This window comes from Chiloscyllium punctatum, chromosome 19, assembly GCF_047496795.1.
Source record: "Chiloscyllium punctatum isolate Juve2018m chromosome 19, sChiPun1.3, whole genome shotgun sequence".
Classification (NCBI taxonomy): domain Eukaryota; kingdom Metazoa; phylum Chordata; class Chondrichthyes; order Orectolobiformes; family Hemiscylliidae; genus Chiloscyllium; species Chiloscyllium punctatum.
In genome coordinates, this window is record NC_092757.1 from 72,786,883 (window position 1) to 72,809,231 (window position 22,349).

The 22,349-nt window shown below is 40.1% G+C and overlaps 1 protein-coding gene across 3 annotated transcripts in view; it reads right to left on the bottom strand.

Moving 5' to 3' along the window:
• LOC140491468 (ras-related protein Rab-34-like) overlaps positions 1-22,349 on the bottom strand; it is a 60,244-nt gene that overhangs the window by 33,156 nt on the left and 4,739 nt on the right. For all 3 annotated transcript variants that reach the window (XM_072589662.1, XM_072589661.1, XM_072589663.1), the window contains exons 2-3: positions 20,529-20,596; positions 12,471-12,562 (exon numbers count right to left, since the gene is read on the bottom strand). In XM_072589662.1, coding sequence (XP_072445763.1) covers positions 12,471-12,562; positions 20,529-20,582 — 146 coding nt within the window. In that variant the 5' untranslated portion in view covers positions 20,583-20,596. The remainder of the gene's footprint in view (positions 1-12,470; positions 12,563-20,528; positions 20,597-22,349) is intronic.

Below are 22,349 nucleotides of genomic sequence, written 5' to 3' on the forward strand. Positions count from 1 at the left end.
TATTTGCACTGAGGTGGTTCCAATCAATGTTAGGGAAGTTGAAGTCACCCATGACAACAACCCTGTTACTTCTGCGTCTTTCCAAAATCTGCTTCCCAATCTGCTCCTCAGTATCTCCGTTGCTATTAGGGGGTCTATAGAAAACTCCCAATAAAGTGACTGCTCCTTTCCTCTTTCTGACTTCCACCCATACTGACTCAGTAGACAAACCCTTCTCGACGACCTACCTTTCTGCAGTGTGAAAGTACCCCTGATTTACAATGCCACTCCCCCGCCTCTTTTACCTCTCTCTCTATTCCTTTTGAAACATTTGAACCACAGAACATCCAACAACCATTCCTGCCCCTGTAATATTCAAGCCCCGTAATGGCCACAACGTCATAGCTCCAAGTACTGATCCATGCCCTAAGTTCATCACCCTTATTCCTGACACTTCTTTCGTTAAAATGGACACACTTCAACCCATCACATTGACTGCAACTTTGTCCTATCAACTGTCTATCCTTCCTCACAGACTCTCTGCACGCTGTATCTGCCTGTTCACCAAATATTCCATTCTCTGATCCATAGCTCTGGTTCCCATCCCCCCTGCCAAACTAGTTTAAACCTCCTGAAGAGCTCTCGCAAACTTCTCACCCAAGATATTGGTGCACCTCCAGTTCAGCTGCAACCCATCCTCCTTGTACAGGTCTCCACTTCCCCAGAAGGTGTCCCAGTGATCCACATTGCTTCAATTTTTCTCACAAATTACACAACCCTGGAGCAGGTGTTACTTAAATCCAGGCCTTCTGGTCCACAGTTCGGGACACAACCACTATGCCACAACAGGGCCCCATCAAATAACTGTTTATTATTGATTGTTTAATGGTATTCTGGGGATGGGCATTTACAGGATCCCTACCTATGCTCATATACCCTACCTCTGGGCCATGTACAAGTTCCACTTGCTGTAGTGTATGCAGTAACATTGCTGAACACTTTGATTAAGAAAATACCTGTGCTCATATACATAGGATCAGGCTGAAAAAATTGTTTTAGAAGCCAGGCGCATGATATGGAGAGAGTACCTCTGTAAATAAAAATGCATCCCCGGGATGAAGAATCCCATAAAAATACGGGTTTTGTTATGACTTGATATAACTTTACTTTGAATGTGTATTTATTTATTTATCTATTTATCTATCTGTTTATTTATTTTCTCTTTTTTGGTTATTGTTAGTAATGTACGACATTGTGGTCATTTTTTAATATATAGAGTTTTCTTTTTTATATTTTACTTTGTGTTTTGGTAGTCTATAGAATAGATTAGTTAGTTTTTAAAAAACTTTTATATTGATGTTGTTATCATATTGTAAAGTGGAATATACTATTTTGTACTAATTTTGTAAAAAAATCTCAAAAATCTTTTTTCTCAATAAAAATATTTATTAAAAAAAACCAGAAAGACCAGTCTCCATCTGTATCCATCATGATCTGACTATATAAATCATAGTACCCAATTCTACTTTTTGTCATTTACATAAATGATTTGGATATGAGCATAAGAGGTACAGTTAGTGAGATTGCAGATGAAACCAAAATTGGAGGTGTAGTGGACAGCGAAAAGGGTTACCTCAGATTAGAACAGGATCTGGACCAGATGGGCCAACGGGCTGAGAAGTGGCAGATGGAGTTTAATTCAGATAAATGTGAGGTGCTGCATTTTGGGAAAACAAATCTTAGCAGGACTTATACACTTAATGGTAAGGTCCTAGGGAGTGTTGCTGACAAAGAGACCTTGGAGTGCAGGTTCATAGCTCCTTGAAAGTGGAGTCACAGGTAGATAGGATAGTGAAGAAGGCGTTTGGTATGCTTTCCTTTATTGGTCAGAGTATTGAGTACAGGAGTTGGGAAGTCATGTTGCGGCTGTACAGGACATTGGTTAGGCCACTGTTGGAATATTGGTGCAATTCTGGTCTCCTTCCTATTGGAAATATGTTGTGAAACTTGAAAGGGTTCAGAAAAGATTTACAAGGATGTTGCCAGGGTTGGAGGATTTGAGCCATAGAGAAAGGCTGAACAGGCGAGGGCTGTTTTCCCTGGAGCGTCGGAGGCTTAGGGGCGACCTTATAGAGGTTTACAAAATTATGAGGGGCATGGATAGGATAAATAGGCAAAGTCTTTTCCCTGGGATCAGGGAGTCCAGAACTAGACGGCATAGGTTTAGGGTGAGAGGGGAAAGAATTAAAAGAGACCTAAGGGGCAACTTTCTCACGCAGAGGGTTGGACGTGTATGGAATGAGCTGCCAGAGGATGTGGTGGAGGCTGGTACAATTGCAACATTTAAGAGGCATTTGGATGGTAAATGAATAGGAAGGGTTTGGAGGGATATGGGCCAGGTGCTGGCAGGTGGGACTCGATTGGATTGGGATATCTGGTCAGCATGGACGGGTTGGACCGAAGGGTCTGTTTCCATGCTGTACATCTCTATGACTCTATTTATTCATTCACAACAGCGTCGGCTCCTGAGTTAGTACACAGATAGCATCAATATTCGACTTAATAAACAATCACACAAAATATCTTGGACCTTGCAAAATAAATCTCAACTAAAAACAAACACTTAATTGCCTGTCTCTGCAATTTCAGGTATCTTTGACCAGTTTGCTAGAATTTTCCATAGAGCTGTAAACAGCTCTCAACATCTATTGCAAATTGCATAAATATGTGGTGAATCATTGTTAGCAACTAGCCACAAACAGTTCAACAAAAATATAGTTTAATACCAAATTCCACTGTGTTAAATTACCTCATGTGGAAGGCTCATAAGAATAGATGGTTTGGGAAATAGAAAAATTCACACTTGTGATAAATGGGACTTTTCTGGAACTGAGACAGAATTGAAGGAATTTCGCTCTGCATCTGGAAGGTTTTGGGTTTGATCTGGAAGCATTTAATGCTGGCTCCATGTGTGTTGCCAAGAGCGGGAGTGCACGAATAATAACCATTGCCTGATGTTTCACTAACCCAGTGTTCATCAAACTGGTTGGAAACAATGTTTTTCTAAGCAAGAGCAGGAAAAGCAGAAAAGGGTACAGACTTCATAAAAGTTCCTTGACAACTTAAAATAAGAATTGGATATAGTAACTGCTCTGGTATCATCGTGAGGATGTTCTGACAAATCATGAAAGTTTGCTGTGAGACCCAGAAAGGCTGAACAGGTAAAAACTATGCAAATGAATTTGCATGAGACAAGAGTGACCACAGGAATCCTCGTTTCATTGCTTTCTGTTTCAAAGCCTAAAACAATCTTTCTATTCCATGACAGTTGTGGTAGCTGCACAAAAATCTTAGACTGGTCTCCAACAACCAGTTGTAACCCAGAAGGATATTTCTGTCATCATCAGCAATATCCAGCATGTTTGCTTTCAATGTATAATTAGTTGAGTGAGACCCACAGGTCAGGAAGAAAGATGCAGTGGTTTTTGTCGAGGTATGTCCCGAATAGCTCCCTGATGCAGGACTCAATGCTCTACGGTCTGTTCCCCAGGACGCACACTGAGACAAATATCAACTGCATCTGGAGGACCATCAATTTGGTGAAAGTCGCTCTTTGGTCTTGCAGAACAAGGAGTTGACCTCATCTGAGTGTTGCAAACTGGTACATTCCAAGGTCCAGGACTACGTGCTGAGGGACACACTAAAGTCTGGCACAGTGAGGAAAGAGCTCTAAGGCCTTCCTACTGAAGGTAAATGGGGGTCTCTTCAGTTATCATACCCTTCTGCTACTCCAATGTATGTAAATATAGTGTTGTATGTGTAAGAGAGGTCTTTGATTTTTTTGAATAGAGTCAAACTCCAGTGTTTGTTTGTTTCCTTGATACACTACGGTACAGAACTGAACTGCATCTGTGACTGTGTGTGTATATGTGTATATATATATATATATATGTGTGTATCTCACATAAAGCTTTTTTTATGAATAAAGTATATTTTAAAATTTTAAAAAATCAATACCACCAGTAAGGTCCTCAACACAAATCCCTTACTTTGGTTTATTTTTGAAAAGCAACATGCTTTTGCCTCTTCATTTCAACCTTTGCTCAATGTGTCAGCAACTCCCAAACTTATATTAATATGGCTAGTTACCTAGCTACACCTAATTGTAGCACATTACAGTTTGCCATCAATAGTAATGTGTGTGCACAGAGCTATCTTAGCAACGAAGCATTATTCAAACTTCCAACAACATAATGGAAGATCCTTAATGTTGAGCAAACAGACACAGTCTATAAAATTCAACAAGTACAAGTACAAAGTTAATAAAACCTTCTTGGCATATAGCACACTATTTTTGTGCTTGGTAAAATAATAACAATTTTTATTCCCTAATACTGAAATTACTAACTGTAATTAGATCCATAATGATACGATTAACATATAGATTATAAACCTTCACTGGAATTCAAACACTGTTGTGTAAATGTGTTGTGACTAACAGGCTAAGGCATGAATGTGTTAATTGATACAGCTCACACAGTGTTAACTAATCGAGATTTGTCTTATATATGTGAAAAGAGATTTGTGTCAATTTCTAACAGCGACTTACATTTCTCCTATCCCTTGAATGTAATACATCATACAAAGGCACTTCACAGTCTTATAAAGCAAAATTATCCATCGATCTATAGAGGAAGGTTGAGGGTAAATGATTCAAAGCTTGGTCAAAGGAGCATTATTTAGAAATAGAGAAGCAGAGAACTTGCAGGTAGTGGTGTTCCAATGCATCTGCTCCTCTTGTCTTTCCGTGTGGTAAAGTCACAGGTTTTGATGGTACTGTCAAAGGAGCTTTGCTGAGTTGTAATGCAAATTGCAGATGTTACACAAAGTCGCAACTATACACCTAATGGTGGAGAGAATGAACATTGAAGGTGGTCAATGTGGTGCCAATTAAAAGGGCTATTGTGTCCTGGAAGATTAGATTAGATTAAACATCTTGAGTGCTGTTCAAGTTGAATTCATCTTGGCAGGTGAAGAGTATTCCCACACACATCTGACTTGGTCGACAGGGTTTTAGGTGTCAGGAGGTAACTTACTTGGTGCAGAATTCTCAACTTCTGACCTCCTCTTGTAGCGACAGTATTTATTTGACTGGCCTAATTCAATTTTTAATCAATGGTAAGCCTCCAAGATGTAAATAGTGTGATATCCCATGATGGTGATGCTATTGAACATTAAGGACAGATAGATGGATTTTCCCTGCTTAGAGATGGTAATTGATTGGCACTCGCAAGGAGTGAAATCCTAAATGCTGTTCAGTTCTTGTTGTCTATGGTCAGACACTTCTTCAGTATCTTGAGGGGTGCAATCATCTGTGAACATCCCCACTCTGATCTTATGATGAAGGAATGGTCATTTGATGAAGCAGCCAAAAATGGTCTGGACTTGGACACTACCCTGAGGAACTCTGACAGTGATGTTCTGGGACAGATATGATTCACATCCAACAACCACAGACCATCTTTCTTTGTGTTAGGTTTAACTCCAATTTGTGGGGTATTTTCTCCCCAATTCCCATTGACTCCAGGTTTGCTAAGGCTTCTTGATGGCACACTTGGTCAAATGCTACCTTGATGTCAAGAGCAGTCACTTTCATCTCACCTCTGCAGTTTGGCTCTGAAGTCCGCATTTGGACCAAGACTGTAATGAGGTGAGGAGCTGCGTGACCCTGGCAGAACCCAACCTGAGAGTCAATGAGCAGGGTAATCATGAGTAAGTGCTGCTTGATACCACTGCCGATGACACCTTCCATCACTTTGCTGATAATTGAGGGTCGTCTGATTGGCAGGTTCGAGTTTGTCCTGGTGCAGCCATATCTTGTGGTCTAGACTTGAACTTGATTCACAACTTCACTACTCTCTGGGGTAGAGAATTCCAGACATTTCTGCAAGAAGAAATTCCTTTGAATCTATTCTAAATGAGTGTTCCCTGATTTGAGATTCCCCTATTAGCAGAAATACCCTCTCAACATTTACCTTTGTCAAGTTTCCTCAGAATCTTGTATGTTTCAATGTAATTTGCAGTTACTTCCTGTATGTTTATAGTTCCGTGGACAACTAAGGATTTCTCAGGCACATTAAACAGAAAATTGAACCCCTAAACTTTCTGATATGATTAACATATAGATTCACTGAAATTCAAACACTGTTGTGTTTTGCAACCCACATAGCCAGACAAACTAACATGAAAGGATATACAGTAGTGGGAAAGGTCACAGATGTTTATGAAGCATTGCTGTTATCATACCCTTGGAATCAACTCTTGAAGGGAGGTAATCCCTTCACTTCATACTCTCCTTATCTGCCATTTCTCCCCTCCCTCTTTTTGCTGCCAGCAATTTTCACTTGTCCATTTCTCTGTCACCTTGTGTCCTTCATTATCTCTTTTACTTTCTGTCTCATTATCCTCTCTTCTTTTCCCATTCTCTTAATCCTCTCTCTCCCTTTCATTTACCCTTTCACTGCCCCCTTTCTTCCTTTTCCTCTTGCCCACTTCATTCTCCCATGCTCAGTCCTTCATTATCTTCTCTCTTCCTTCCCTCTCTCCTTTACTGCCCACTCTCTTCCTTGCCTATCTCCGTCACTGTCCTCTTTCTCTCCCATTTGTTCATCGCATTGCCTTTCTCTGTCTCTGCTTCCCTCTTCTCTTCACTGCCATCTTTCCTTCTACTTTTTCCCACTTGGCACCAATCCTACTCGCAAATGAAAGTAATTCTAGCTGGTATATAGTTTTGTGAGAGAATTGTTATGTTGGTGAAACTTCCTTCCAGCAGTAAGTAATGGCTAATCCTCCAGCCATCAACAACATAGTAGGAGCAGCAGTGGGGTATAAGGGTCCAAAACAGAGGTGAGCTATGTTAGCGAATGTTTACAGGGGGGCTGGTCCCCTGAACTGTTCTCACCATGCGAATGATGCTCGCCATAAACAAATGGCACACTGCTACTCAACTATTCTCAGTTTAACCAAGCTCGACACCTCAGTGTATAGATTCCTAAATGATCGTTAGAATGTTAGCACCCATCCCCCATCACTGGTGTGCAGGCACATGTAAACATGCAAGCAGGGCAATTGGCCTTCCGGTGCCGTTTCATCAAGGCCTCTCCACTCTCCTTTAGAAACACAACTAATCAATTATGAAACAGCTGCTTGTGTTGGTTTATTCTAACAAAACAATGGTCTCTGACAAGATGCTACAAGTTTGTTACCGGGCTTGCTCCTGCGGTGGTTTTAAGGGAGCAAAGGATTCCAGAACACTTCACAGAGAGGGACTGGTAGGTATTGGGAAGAGATGTGTCAATGGCCTCCTGTCCCTCTGGGGGAAAAAAAACCGCTGAAATAGCAAGAATCTAGCAAGGATTCTCAGTGCAAAAGGTTCTTCTCATCACATATTTTAAGCAGACAGCATTTTTACTTTTTTTTGTATTTACTGTTTACCTTGAATTGAGTTTATCTTTAAATATCATTCCTGTCTTAGGAAAGGCACAATAAGCTTTTTTTTCTACATATAGATTTGAAACCTATTTAAGGGACAAATACACAGGTGTATTCCACTCCCCTCCTGCTCCCACCCACCCCCCATTATTTACAGGAGGAGGAACCCTGGCACTGATTACAGATTCATGGATCCACATTATCTTTTGCCATGAATTAGTTCGCTGCAGTTTTTCATACTTAAGAGTTACATAACCAAAAGCAGACAAACTGAATACCGGCTGTGTTCTTCTGTAAAGTTTGGCTCAGAAATCAGGCAGTGTAACCACTTCCCAATGGCTGTCCCACCCTCCGAAGAACTGCCAACTAAAACCCTCACCGAGATTGTGAGGAGTCCATGCCCCTTATGTGTGGTCTTGCAACAGCTTGGTCGAAACTTCCAGCACATAGTGGATTCTGAATTACCCAGTTCTTGGTCTCATTTCTATCCCTCCCACCACACTTTTGCCAGCTTCTGAAAGAGTTCAGAAATCTCAGCCTCAAAATACTGTTTACTGGCAGTTACTGTCACCAATGTTGAGATGCCCTGAAGAGTTCCTCGTCTCTCACCATCACTTCTAATTTATTTAAGTCTTGCTGGGACAGACATCTAAGCATTGTAGAACTGGTAAAACGCAAGGAACACATAATAAAAGGCCTGTCCACACATTCCCTGCTTCTCAAATGTCACAGGCTGTTGCCAGGACCTCCAACGTTGCCGCATTCCTCTTTAGTTAGCTCACTGCAATAGACATGTGATCATTTAAGGTTACAAGGTAAAAGCTACTGCTGAAGGAAATCAAATTATAACCCAGTTATCTAGCGAGAACAGTGCAATTTCAGTCAACACTCAGAACTCTTTTTATCCAACTTTGCTGCTGCTTATCATGCATCATGCACTGGCAAATGCATCAGCCAGAAGGTGTGGAAAACAGCCAAGATTTTTGTAAGAAAGTGCTTCTGAAGATACAGAAAGAAAACTTCCTCTTTCAGAAAAGAAAACTTTAACACTGTCATTTGCTCACAAGTTCACAAGGCCCAGTGAATAAAGTTATTTATAGTCTCTGCCCGTTACTGAGAGAACAACTCATGTATTGTCACTGTCTTCAAACCACCTCCAACCCAATTTAGCCATTACTCATTGCCAAAAGCTATTGATTTTTGGCCCAAATTCAAAACCCTTGCCAATGGATTAAAAAAATGGTGGGAGACTGAGGAGGCTAAAACAATACCTATTTGGCAAGTCTAGACTGCATGTTTGAAGCTGTTCAAAATATACTATTCGGAACCTGTGGCTGACTCTGCAGCCATTTGGATATGCAGCTTTTTATCTTTTGATCTTCTCACGTGAGCACCTGGCAGCAAATTAAACTTTTAAAAAAGTCTACCCAGCATTTACCTGATAATGTTGATGCTGATAGCTGTCGCTCCAACTGCTGAAGGATCATTGTAAATGAAATTAGATCGTTTTGCACAGCTCGGAATGATATCCTGACTCAGGGCAAGAGGCCTAAAGAAAGGGGTATACCCCTTTCCCCATTATAATGTGGCACCACTCTCCCTCCCCCACACCAGCCTTACCCCCAAACTGAAGAGGAATGCAGCAATGTTGGAGGTCCTGGCAACACACTGTGACATCTGAGAAGCAGGGAATGTGTGGACAGGCCTTATATTATGTGTTCCTTGTGTTTTACCAGCTTTACAGTGCTTAGAGTATTTCTAAGCAAGACTTAAATAAATTAGATGCGATGGTGAGAGGCCAGTAAGTCATGAACTGGTATTTTGAACATCCCAGCACCTTCTCTCCTTCACTTCCCCAATTCCTCCCTGATCAAAAACTCCTATTCACCTCTATATCCTGAAACCATGATCTTCTCCATGGGACCCGCTTATTGTCCTAGCAAGAGCCTCTACTACATTCTAGCACTGCTGGGATTAAGCTGCCTACCAATCACATTGGCTAACATCTGTTTCAACGTGGAGGTCGAACCCCTCTGTTAATTAAAACCAAACTCCCAGAAAAGCTTGTCTCGCCTCATAATCTGTCAAAATGTGAGTGAGTGACAGAGAACTCCTAAATTGCACTCCTTAAAGAAAAACAACAATTTTCTCCATCAGTGAACATTAAGCAGAAACTATTCAAAAATCCAAGCTCCCCCATTTGACCCCAACTCTAAAATAATATGCTACTCCAAACTTATTGAACATCACATTAACTTAATCTCAAGACCACATAGTTTCTGTCTTCAGTGTTTTCACTTTTCCAGCTGCTGATCTTCCTGGTTCATGGTAAAAAAAGATGTTTCACGTGAAAGGTACTTTTGATAGAGAGTGTTTTCTAATTTCTTCGACAGTAAGATATTAGATGGGCAGTTGCTCTTCTGCTCTGATTGATGACAGTTGCTTTCCCTCTAATTTTCATAATATCGGGTTTGTATACCAATGCTTCATTAAATTCTTATAAATTGATTGTTTTGACGACTGGAAACCAATAACATTCAAATTTTGTTGGCTTCTGGTATTCTGGGCATAATTTCCCGGGGACGGCACGGTGGCCCAGTGGTTAGCATTGCTGCCTCACAGCACCAGGGACCAGGGTTCGAGTTCCACCTCAGGTGACTGTCTGTGTGAAGTTTGCACATCCTCCCTGTGTCTGCATGGGTTTCCTCCGGGTGCTCTGGTTTCCTCCCACAATCCAAACATGTGCAGGTTAGGTGAATTGGCCATGCTAAATTGCATATTGTGTCAGGTGCATTAGTCAGTGGTAAATATAGGGTAGGGAAATGGATCTGATTGGGTTACTCTTCGGAGGGTCGGTGTAGACTTGTTGGGCCGAAGGGCCTGTTTCAATACCGTAGAGAATCTAATCTAATAATTTAAACAAATTGGTTAAATTTGAATTGTTCTCAAAACAACAACCAAAACTCAGGTATCCATTTAACAGCCAATTGCTACATGTATCTATTTTTTTGGAACAATTCATCTCCCAGCCTTTCCATTTGGGCAGCTGAGCCTGCACTTTAAGTTTATTTTAAAATTCAAAAAACTCTTTCTATTTTAAAGTGAACATCGTGCTTTTGACTTCGTAACACACCCCTCAAAGACAGGTCTTACTGTCCTTGAACAGCGAAAGCCCTGTTCTAACCAACCTTGTCAAGGCTGCTGCAAGTGCATCACTCCTTTTTAAGGTCAGTGGACTCCTGTGGAAGGGTCTGTGAGAAATCTCTTCATGTAAGTGATGAAGAACTTCCAGAAATTCAAGCTTCAAGTATCAAAGTCAAATATTTGTGTCACGAGTGTAAAACTTTCTAAAGAAATGAGGGCAGCTTTGAAAGTGGGCCAAAATTGTCCATGAACCAAGATTGCTGTGTCAGAAGTCTAGATCTTCAGGTTTAGAAAATCCAGGCTAAATATCTTTTGCTTTTTAAAATTTTGATTACACTTAAAAAGATAGTGAAACTCTGAATAAAGTGACTATTTAGCATAATTGGGATAATCCAATCAATCAGTGAAAGACAGAATCACTTTGACAGCAGAACAGCACTTAAGACTACGGAATGCTCTGGACCTTTGAAAAGACAGGAAATACCACTGATGTTCTGTAATTGTCCAAATGATTACCAGCTCAAGTTTTGATGTCAAACAGATTTAGTTTCACCTCAGAGTGGTAATTAGGTTCCATTCTAATGCTCACAAACTGTGTCGGATTGTAATATTTTTGAATAATTAATACTTTTGATTTGATTAAGCAAATGAAGAAGTAAGTTATATTTTGTTTGAATGTGGTTAGTTGTAAACATTTTTGATAAGGGAGACAGCAGTTTGGCTTAGGTCATAAGTAACATCATTGGTTTATGGTTTAATGGAGAAAGTGAGGACTGCAGATGCTAGATATCAGAGTCGAAAAGTGTGGCGCTGGAAAAGTACAGCAGGTCAGGCAGTATCCAAGGAGCAAGAGAGTCAACATTGTGGGCATAGGCCCTTCAGCAGGAATGATGAAGGGCGTTTACCTGAAACGTCGACTCTCCTGTTCCTCGGATGCTGCCTGACCTGCTATGCTTTTCCAGTGCCACACCTTTCAACTTATGGTTTTATGACTCGTGCTGATGTAAACTTGGGCTAACACATGTAAGAACCACTTCCAGGTAAAAGGCTTTGGCTCAAGGACATAGGCATACATTGATATGGCTTAAAATATATAACAGGCCTATGTGTATATAAGTTAGGTTCTCTTGATCCTTTTAGATATATCAGTTTGGACATTTGGAATGTTAGTTACTAAGCAGTATCTAAATTATTTCATCAGATCCTTACCAAAGGAAAATGGAGGTAGTAAGCTGAGAGGGACAAGGTATCATAAAATAATCCTACAAATTCTTGGCATATCAAATAATGAATGAAGAATAAGTAGGATATTACTAATATTTTACTGTTAAAGAAACCACTCAGGAATTAGACAGACACTAGCCAAACCATGATTGACCACAAACTGTCAGACGTGGATAGGTCAATTAGAGCTCAGGATGTCTTGGAGCAGGTGCCCATAATAAAGTCTGGGTTTTAGTAACTCGAAGAACAAGGAGGAAGACTGAAGAGTGAAGCAGAACTTCAACTGACCGGAACAAGAAACGTGTGTCCAGTCAATAAGTGCTGTGCTCTGGCATCCTGAAGCGGACAGAGTGAAAACCAACTCCTTTTATTAAGTATTATTTTCTTTTGTACTTGTTATGGTAAACTTAGTAAATTCTGTGAAACGTTTGAAAAGATTTTCATACAGGAATGGGCATTGTAACTCTTCAGAACTGGTAAACTTTAGATTGGCACTCTCTTACACAGTCTCTAATTATAATTGACGTAGGTTTTCACTTAACGTTGTTGTGCATCACAAAAATATTACAAAATTTACCTCCTTTAATGAAGTAAACTTAGTAGTCTCAATAGACATCTCAGAAAAGGCTTACCCAACTGTTCCCGTCCGGTCATCCTGACAGGCACGTCTCACTCTGGGATTAAATGTGGCCTTGGTATGGAGAGCAGCTTCTTTTGTGAAACACTGGAAAAAAAAAATGGGTGTCAACTCACGTTGCAATAATATACTGAATTAAAATTTGAAGATAGATTTTAATTAAATTCAATGATAAGTATGTGCTGAATTAGTCTGACTAGAGGGAGCAACAGTTCAATGCCATTTGGCTAAAAAGGGAACACAAGCCAAGCAGTGGGATGGCTCAGTGGTTAGCACATTTTCACCATGTCTGCGAGGGTTAGCTCCAGGGGATCCAGTTTCCTCCCACAGTCCAAAGATGTGCAGTTAAGTGGATTAGCCATGCTGAATTCCGCACAGTGTCCAGGGATGTGCTGGCTAGGTGGATTAGCCCTGGGAAATGCAGGGTTACAGACATAGGGTAGGGGAGTGAGCCTGGGTGGGATGCTCTTCGGAGAGGTGGCCTACTTCCACACTGTAGGGATTCTACGATCAAGCAGTGGAGTTGCTGCTGTCAATCTCTGTCTAGTTTCCTGTGCCGGGCTGCATAGGTCATTGGATCTTATGTGAGGACAGCAGAAGTTTGTGGTCATGATGGTTTATCCAGTTGAACAAACAGCTGGCAGCCCAATACACAAAATCCACAGTCTCCTGCACAGAAAGGTAGCATGGGCACGCACTAAATGTTAATCTGCATTAGCCTCTTCAAGAAAGAAAGGGCAAAATTGGGAAACAGTTCAGAAGTTCCCTCGCTTTCCCATTTTGTAGTCGGTCTTTTTGCTCCTGCTGACCCAGTCACTCATACCACTGAGTCACAAGGTTCTAATTTCAAGTCCCAATTCAGGTCTTGAGTGAAATAATAATGGTTGATACGTGACACCGCAGTGCAATACTGAGGGAGAACTGCACAGTTAGAGATGCTGTCTTTTAGATGAGATATTAAACATCTGGCTGCTCGGGTAGAGAGTCTATGAAGCTATTTTGAAAGGAGAGCAGGTGGTTGAACTCCTTTGTCTTGGCCAATATTTGCCTCAATCATATAACAAAAAAGTGATTATATGGTCATTGCTGCTTATGGGAGTTTGCTCTGTGCAAATTGGCTGCTACGGATCCTACATTGCAACAGTCAACATACTTCAAACACACCTCAGCAGCCATAATCTACTTTGAGTTGCCCAGTGTTCATGAAAAGTACAACATACAGTAAATAAGATAGCTCCTGAAACACTACATCAGCTGGTACATTAGGTTAAAGTGTAGGCTACATCTTGTTAAGTGATTAGTTGCTTCTTTTACGAATTGTCCTGTCCAAGTGTGCACAAATGGTTCCAAGCCCCAAATTATAAGACTGACCGCTAAATTTGTTGATGGTTGAGGAAATGTAATTCTTTGCTGCATTGCGATCATACATAAATAAAGGTAAACACTGTGCTGGAAGTTTAAGTACAACACATTCAATTTATTTCCCTACTCAGTATAATGTGCGAATAGTGTCAATATGTCTTACTATGGTACCTTCACACAGTGCTGGCTCATTATGTATATTGTCTTGCCCCAAACATATTACAACTATGTGATTGCACACGTGTTGACTGCATGATTTCTTCACAAATTGTCAGCCCAATGATCTGTTTTCAGGCAGCACTCAGGTTAACATTAACATCTGTGAATCTCTGCCTCAAATGTTATGTCAATTTGATCAGGGCAGAAATTTTAAACCAACACGGAGAATGGAGGTCATGTTGTGAGTGATAAGGATTGCTGAAGTGGTACTTTCTACTGCTCTTCAAGCTCAACAAAAATAAAGGAAGAACACATTGAAATGTTTTCTGAAAAAAAAAATCCTCAAACATCCGCTTCACTGCAAAATACAGTGGGCAACATTTTGAAGCTGATCTTTTGTTTTGGTCAGTGAGTGAGTACGGGTCAAACCATAACAAGACTAGATTAATATTAGCCTTGCAGTAGGTCTCTGGTTCTATATCCCTTAAGAACATAAGAAATAGGAGCAGGAGAAGGTCATTTGACCTTTGAAGTCTACTCCACATTCAATACAGTCATGGCCCAATCTCCTAATTTACTTCCATCTCTCCACATTATCCATATATCCTCAAATAAAAACATAACCAACATGAGCAGGACTCGGCCATTCAGTCTTCTCCTTCAAAGCTGCCCCACACAATAGCAATTATGGCTATCTCTCCAAAGAACAAGATCTTTGAAACCTCAAATTCACTCTTCCCTCCACATCATTCTTCACTGTGCTCTCATTTCCTGTATGTTATCGCATTCTGTCTTAGGTCCAATGCAGTGAAGTGATCTTCATATTTTGCCAGTTTAGACAGCACATATATCTGCCCATTCCACTAAAAAATCTTGTGAAGTTGTCTTATAAGGATAACATGATTAAAACTTAAGTCAAATAAATTGCCATCTAAATTGTTACAGTCTGGCCATCTATATGTTCGGTTAACTGCAGCCCTACATAGGGTGAGCTTGTATGAAGGGCTTAAGATTTACTTGTACATAGGATCTCTGAGGGACATTCAGCCAGGGATAAGCTCCTGACATGAAATTATACTGCAGCTTTCTTTAAGTTCACGAACTTCTCTCTGGCCTGATTCCATTCGGCAAATACAACTGACTCTGCCTGAAATGATCTCCCATGATAAGTGAGGACAGTGTCCTTAGCCCATTAAAGGAATCCTTTACCTCATTGCTTAAAATGGTAACCTCCATGGTTTTGGTGTAAAATCAAATGTTTTTTTTTCTGAAAACCTCTATTTTTCATGGTGTTACCCCTCACTGGAGAAGTACTCTGGAAATCAAGCCCTGTTATTCTGGGAGTCATCACAAAAGTTGAAGATTTCATCAAAATAGACAAAAATTACCTGTCTTTTTAGACCCAGGCTAACAGAAAGCATGGACCAAGAATGAATACATATTAGAAATAAACTGATTCTAGCTACAGGTAGACACTATTACATATTGATATATTGTCCTGTTAGCTAAAACTCTAATCCTTTATAAAACTCCCTCTACACACATACATATAGAGAGAGGCAGAAAAATATACATCAGCATTATGGGTGAAGGGAGATACTGGGAAGGTGGTTCAATGGTCTATGTCCACACATTGAACTGATTTGTTTTTTGCTTGCCAGAGCCTGGTATTCTTCAATGTCTTATCTCCAGATACTGTTCGCTTTCTTGCAGAAGCACAGAGTGGTTGGTTCACAAATTGCAAAGTGTCTTAGCTATTTCATAAGAACAAAAGAACCAGGAGCAGGGGTAGGCCATCTGGCCCTTTAAGCCTGTTCTGCCATCAATAAGATCATGGCTGATCTTTTTGTGGCCCCAACTCCACTTACTCACCCTCTTGATTAAAAGGACTAGCATACAGTAACTGGTGAGGGAAAATAAACTGGATTTAGGCATTTTTTTTACTACTGATGGAGAAAGATACCATAGAGTCAAAGAGTCATACAGCACAGGAATAGACCCTTCAGTCCAATCAGTCCATGCAGACCATAATCCCAAACTAATCTAGTCCCACCTGCTTGTGCTTGGTCCATATCCCTCCAAACACTTCTTATTTATGTACTTATCTAAATGTAGTAATTGCACCCACATCCACCACTTCCTCTGGAAGTTCTTTCCACACACGAACCACTCTGCAAAACAAAAGTGTCCATCATGTCTATTTTAAATCTTTCTCCTCACCTTGGGATTGTACCCCCTCATCTTGAATTCCCCCACTCTTGGAAAAGACACCTGCCAGTCACCTTATCTATACCCCTCATGATTTTATAAAACTCTATAAAAGGTCACTTCAACCTCTTATGTTCCAGCAAAAAAAAACCCCAGCCTATCTATCCTCTCCATATAACTCAAACCCTCCAATCCCAACAACATCCTGGCAAATCTCTCCTGAACCCTCTCCAGCTTAATAATATCCTTCCTATAACAGGGAGACCAGAACTGGACACAGTACTTCAGAAGAGGTTTGAAAGAATCTGCCCATGTCTTTCATATGCCGGCTTATCTGCTACTTTGGAGCCAATCCAATAGTAGATAGATGGTCGTTGTCATCAACAGTTGGTCACAACTTCCCAAAACCAATTAGTTACTTGTTGCCAGCAGAATCTCACTTTGTACATACCCCCTGGTGCCCACTCATCGGCAATCAGCTTCTTCCAATGGTTGAGCAAAACAGCAGTGTAAATCCCATTTAACATGAGTTTTGGTCAATTATAGAGTCATAGAGATGTACAGCACAGAAACAGACCCTTCAGTCCAACTTGTCCATGCCGACCAGATATCCCAACCAAATGTAGTCTGACTTGCCAGCACCTAGCCTATATCTCTCCAACCTCTCCCTATTCATATACCCATCCAAATGCCTTTTAAATGTTGCAGTTGTACCAGCCTCCACCACTTCCTATGGCAGCTCATTCCATACACATGTGTGTTTTCTATATGAAAAAGTTGCCCATTAGGTCTCTTTTATATCTTTCCCCTCTCACTCTAAACCTATGCCCTCTAGTTCTGGACTCCCTCACCCCATAGAAAAGACTTTACCTATTTGTCCTATCCATGCCCCTCATGAACTTCTATAAGGTCACCCCTCAGCCTCTGACACTCCAGGGAAAACAGCCCCAGCATATTCAACCTTTCCCTGTAGCTCAAATTCTCCAACCCTAGCAACATCTTTGTAAATATTTTCTGAACGCTTTCAAGTTTCACAATAGAAAGGAGACCAGAATTGCACGCAATATTCCAAAAGTGGCCTCGCCAATGTCCTGTACTGCCGCAACACGACCTCAACCCCTATACTCTATACTCTGACCAATAAAAGAAAGCATACCACACGCCTTCTTCATTATCCTAGTGTTTTTTTAAATGCCAAAGTCTCTTCCACAATCTTTGAGTTTTGAAATAGTCCCTCTTCCATTTCAGTCCAGAATCAAAAAATACAGAAAAACAAAATGTTTTGTCAAGAATAACTACTGGATTCCACTCTCCTGAGGTTAAATATATTGTTTTAATTCATTTGAATTCTGCTCAGCAATCCAGCGCTCTGCAAATCGGCCAGCTTTGTAGTGGGGAAATGTACAATCTTTGACATGCAATTCAATATTATTTAAGGTGGGCATGATTTCTCCCAAAAAACTTCAGTAGTTTGTGTTAAGCTCTGAACAGGACACCAACATGGAGTTTTAGACTGATATATTCATATTGTATTATGTGCGCATTAGTTGAATACTTAAACATTCAGACTTTGCTGATTCTGGCCTGCAGACTTTAGGAAATGCATAAGCAAGACCACACAGTAAGAAATAATCTTGGCTGTAACTTGACAATTAAAGTTTTGCCTGCAAATAGAGTGAAAGTAGTAAGTGAGAAAAAACATTGTTGAAAGACAAGTCTAGACTGGGACCAAAGGAGTGGTAAAGGGTTTTTTGATGTTTCAAATCTTTTTGAAGAATAAGAGCTTCAGGTAATTTTTGAAGAGCAATTTTCTAAAACTGAGACTGATGTAAATACTGTTGGAGATCATTTCCAACCAATACATGCACAAACATGTAGGGCCCCAATTTAGGTGGAATAAAAATTGTATCACCCATAGTACTGAGACGTGCAGCATTTTATGTTTTTTGTTCGTATTTCACATTGCTATCTGTCTGTGTGAATAAGAAGGAACTTGAAATTAAAGTGAGGGACCCCGATTGTAAGAATGCTTGGTCAAATTGCTGAGGTAGAGGAGCAAACAATTATTTTAAACCACAGGAAAGGGAAATACAGACAAATGTCTTTCTTATTGATAGCATAATTTCAAGACTATCACATAAACCTCATGATTGTAAAACCATACCTGTAACAACTTAAAATTACACTAGTAGAGACACATAATGAAGCTCAGCAAACACAAACTGTATGTACTTAGTCATAGCTTGACCTGGTTCATGCAGGTCTACTGCCTTTATTTATTTTTCAATTTCTCTTCTATTTCCTCCCTTCCTCACCTGAAAGTACAGCCTCATGCCAGACCAGTTTTACAACCCACTAGTCCTTCAGCCAGATACTTACATCAGCGTGGATAGCAAATATCGCTGCAAGCTATCACCCAAAAGAATCATCAAAGCCAGGATCAATCATGTCCTGACATTCAGCACATATTCACTTTGTAGCACTGTGTTTCAAGTATACTTCATTATGTTTCCTCCAGATGGTGAAGATGAGAAGATGGTGATTATTACAATGTGATCAAAATTAGGGCCAAAATTTTCTATCATGACCATTTTTATTTGTAATGGATTCCTATTGGTGTTATGATCAGAAAACCATGACCAGGGTATTTTGAATTAGTTTGCTTTGTTAAAATAGTTATAAAGGCTGCTTTAACTGTACAATAGGGGGATTTATTTCAAATATTGAGAGCCAATTGCTTTGCTATTGTTGAATACCCTGTGTTTTTCTTCTCTGGAATAACATGTATAATTCAGATATTTCAGTCAAACCTGTATCAATATTATGTTTAGTGATTGTTTGCTGCATTTAATTAATTTAAACAGGAAGCCACTTTGGTTTCCCCAGGAAAGCCATTTACAGATGTGCCAATGAGTTCCCTATAAATGTATAAAGCAAATTATCTGAAAATCGGAACAAACAAAAAAAAAGACAAAGCATTATTCTGAATGCTGGGATTTGGATAAGCATGGAACTCTGCAATGTGTGTCGTACTTACAGGAACTCCATTATTATATGGTGCACTGGCAGCTGCAAGATGATCAAATCTACTTAATTCTTGAAAAAAGTATCTTTTTACAATCCACAAGCACTAATGATTTGCTAATGATTGGAAATTCTTAGAGCGATACTGCGGCACGTACCACTACCCTGAAGCCCCATTTTATGTAGAAAAAAAAACAAACAGTCTGTAAACCATATCACCATTGGGCATATTGAAATATGAAACATTTGGCTAAATCAGATGCGGAGTTTGTGTCCAAATTATTGTTAAGCCCTATGGTTGACAATATGAGCAAAATTCAGCTTTGTTTAAAAAAATGCATTCATGGGATGTGGATGTTGCTGGCATTTAATGCCTAATCCTAATTATCCAGAGGGCAGTTAAAAATCAATTACATTGTTGTACATCTGGAGACACATGGAGGCTGGATCAAGTAATGATAGCAGATTTCATTCCTGAAATAACTGCACAGAGGCCAGTATCCTGTCACCAAATCACTCTTTGTTAACATGTGCACCATATATGGGCTCTGACCAGCCAGCTCAAAGCCAGTCCCTGAACTGGGGAGACCTTCTGAATAACTATATCTGTCAGCCATTGCACCAGGTTAACAACTCCAATCAAGGATCTCAGTCAATGAGATCCACCTGGCCCTGATTCCAAACCCTACACTTCCCCAAAGGGCTTCACGACATTGAATGAGTTTTTAAACAATTGATGGTGATATTTTCGTGGAACCATTAGGCTAGCTTTTTAGTCCAGATTTGATTGAATTACAATTTCTGCTATAGTGGGATTTGAACAGATCTTTCCACTATGGCTCCAGAAGACTAACCCACTAACTTTACCACTATACTATCATCTCCTTCAATATAGCTACTGCGGCATCATCACTCACAGATAGTCCAAGACTTATAATTTCCAGTCTTTACTGTCAAACCTCAGATAACTATCAGCACTATTACAATGTTATTTTACATCATTAAGCTCTCACCTTCACTGCTTGAACTAGGAGACTGACAAACAATATCTGCTAATGCTGTATGAATCTGACACATGCTGTCATATAAAAACTTACATTTCAGCTGTCTCATTTTACAATTGGATTATTTGAAAACTGGCTATGATCCTTATATTATCAATTCCTATATCCCTGCATGTTTACCAAGGTGAGATTTTATACTGAAATTTGTGTTATATTGTGTTCTGTTATATACAGTTTTATGCCGTGCTAGAACCATGTAAGTGATGGTTCAAACAAGAACGAGAAGTCTACTTTACCGAAGGGAGATCCGGTATGATTCGATCTCTTCTGACAGGTGGTAGTACACTCATGTTTGGCTACTGCCCTGTACAGAGGAAATACAATAGAAAAAAATGTTATCAAAACAAGCTCATGAGCAACACTGATCTATATAATACCTTCTGCTAAAGTGTTCGTTGTTTGGTCAATATCCAAAACTAATCTTCTTTCATATAGATAAGTTACATTGACAAAATGGCGGAGATTAATATAATAAAACGAAGAACTGCAGATGCTGGAGATCTGAAACAAAACAGAAACTGCTGGCGAAACTCAGTAGGTCATTGTCCGTTCACTCTGGTCACAGTGCAGGAGATTATTGTAAAGAAGTGAAACATCAATGATGACGATGCAGTTGGGAGTTGGAATTCTCCCTTGAAAAGCTACAATTTGATAAGACAGCTTTTATCCAAACACCATGGCAGAACAGAGGGGAACAATTTAATTTAAGTGTTGGATGGGAGCGGTGAGGCCAGGGAAATATTTCAACAGGACAGTCCTGGGTTTTAACACACTAAGTTATGAGGAGGGATTGCATAAACTGGGGTTGTACTCCTATTATAAAACAAGAAATGCAGAACATTGAAAATCTGGAACAAGAACAGAAACTACTCAAGAAATTCAACAGGTCTGGCAGAATCCGTAGAGAGAGAAATCTGTGGCAGAATTCCAATTCACAACTGTATACTCACCCATAGAGTACTTACCAACTGTGAAATGCAGCTATTCAGTCACATTATTGACACTTTATCTTCACAAGTGCCGCCAGAATTGCTGAGTTTCTCCAGCAATTGCTACTTTTGGCTATATTTCCATATTTGGAAGGTTGCAGTTGAACTGTCAGAGGCATTTAATGGGATTTACTATGATACATGCAGGGACTTGAGTATATTTAAGACTGAGATAGATAGGTTCTTGAGTATCAAGAGAGTCAAGGGTTACGGAGAGAAAGCAGGAGAATGGGGTTGAGAATCTTATCAGCCATGATTAAATGGCAGAGCAGACCTGATGGGCTGAATGGCCCGATTTCTGCTTCTACGCCTTAGGGTCTTATAGAGCCTATTTCATCCGATAACAGATTCCCAACAGAAGAGCATAAGATTAAAATTATAACCTGACAATTTAGGACAAAAAAAAAATCAGAAGGCATTTATTCACACACAGTGATGGAAATCTGGAACTTGTTTCCCCAAAAGACTGAATTCCAGATCATTTGGAGATTGAGGCTGAAGTTGCCAGAGTTTTCTTTGAGAGATCATGGAGCAGAGAAATGTATCCAGAATAATGGTACAGACCATTATCTATTTGAATAGACTGGAAGTCTGAATGGCTTTAAGACCATAAGACATGAGAGTGGAAGTAAGGCCATTCGGCCCATTGAGTCCACTCCGCCATTCAATCATGGCTGCTGGGCACTTCAACTCCACTTACCCACATTCTCCCTGTAGCCCTTAATTCCCTGAGACAACAAGAATTTATCAATCTCTGCCTTGAAGACATTTAGCGTCCCGGCCTCCACTGCACTCTGCGGCAATGAATTCCACAGGCCCAACACTCTCTGGCTGAAGAAATGTCTCGCATTTCTGTTCTAAATTTACCCCCTCTAATTCTAAGGCTGTGTCCACGGGTCCTAGTCTCCTCACCTAACAGAAACAATTTCCTAGCATTCACCCTTTCCAAGCCATGTATTATCTTGTACGTCTCTATTAAGTCTCCCCTTAATCTTCTAAACTCCAATGAATACAATCCCAAGGTCCACAGCCGTTCCTCATATGTTAGACCAACCATTCCAGGGATCA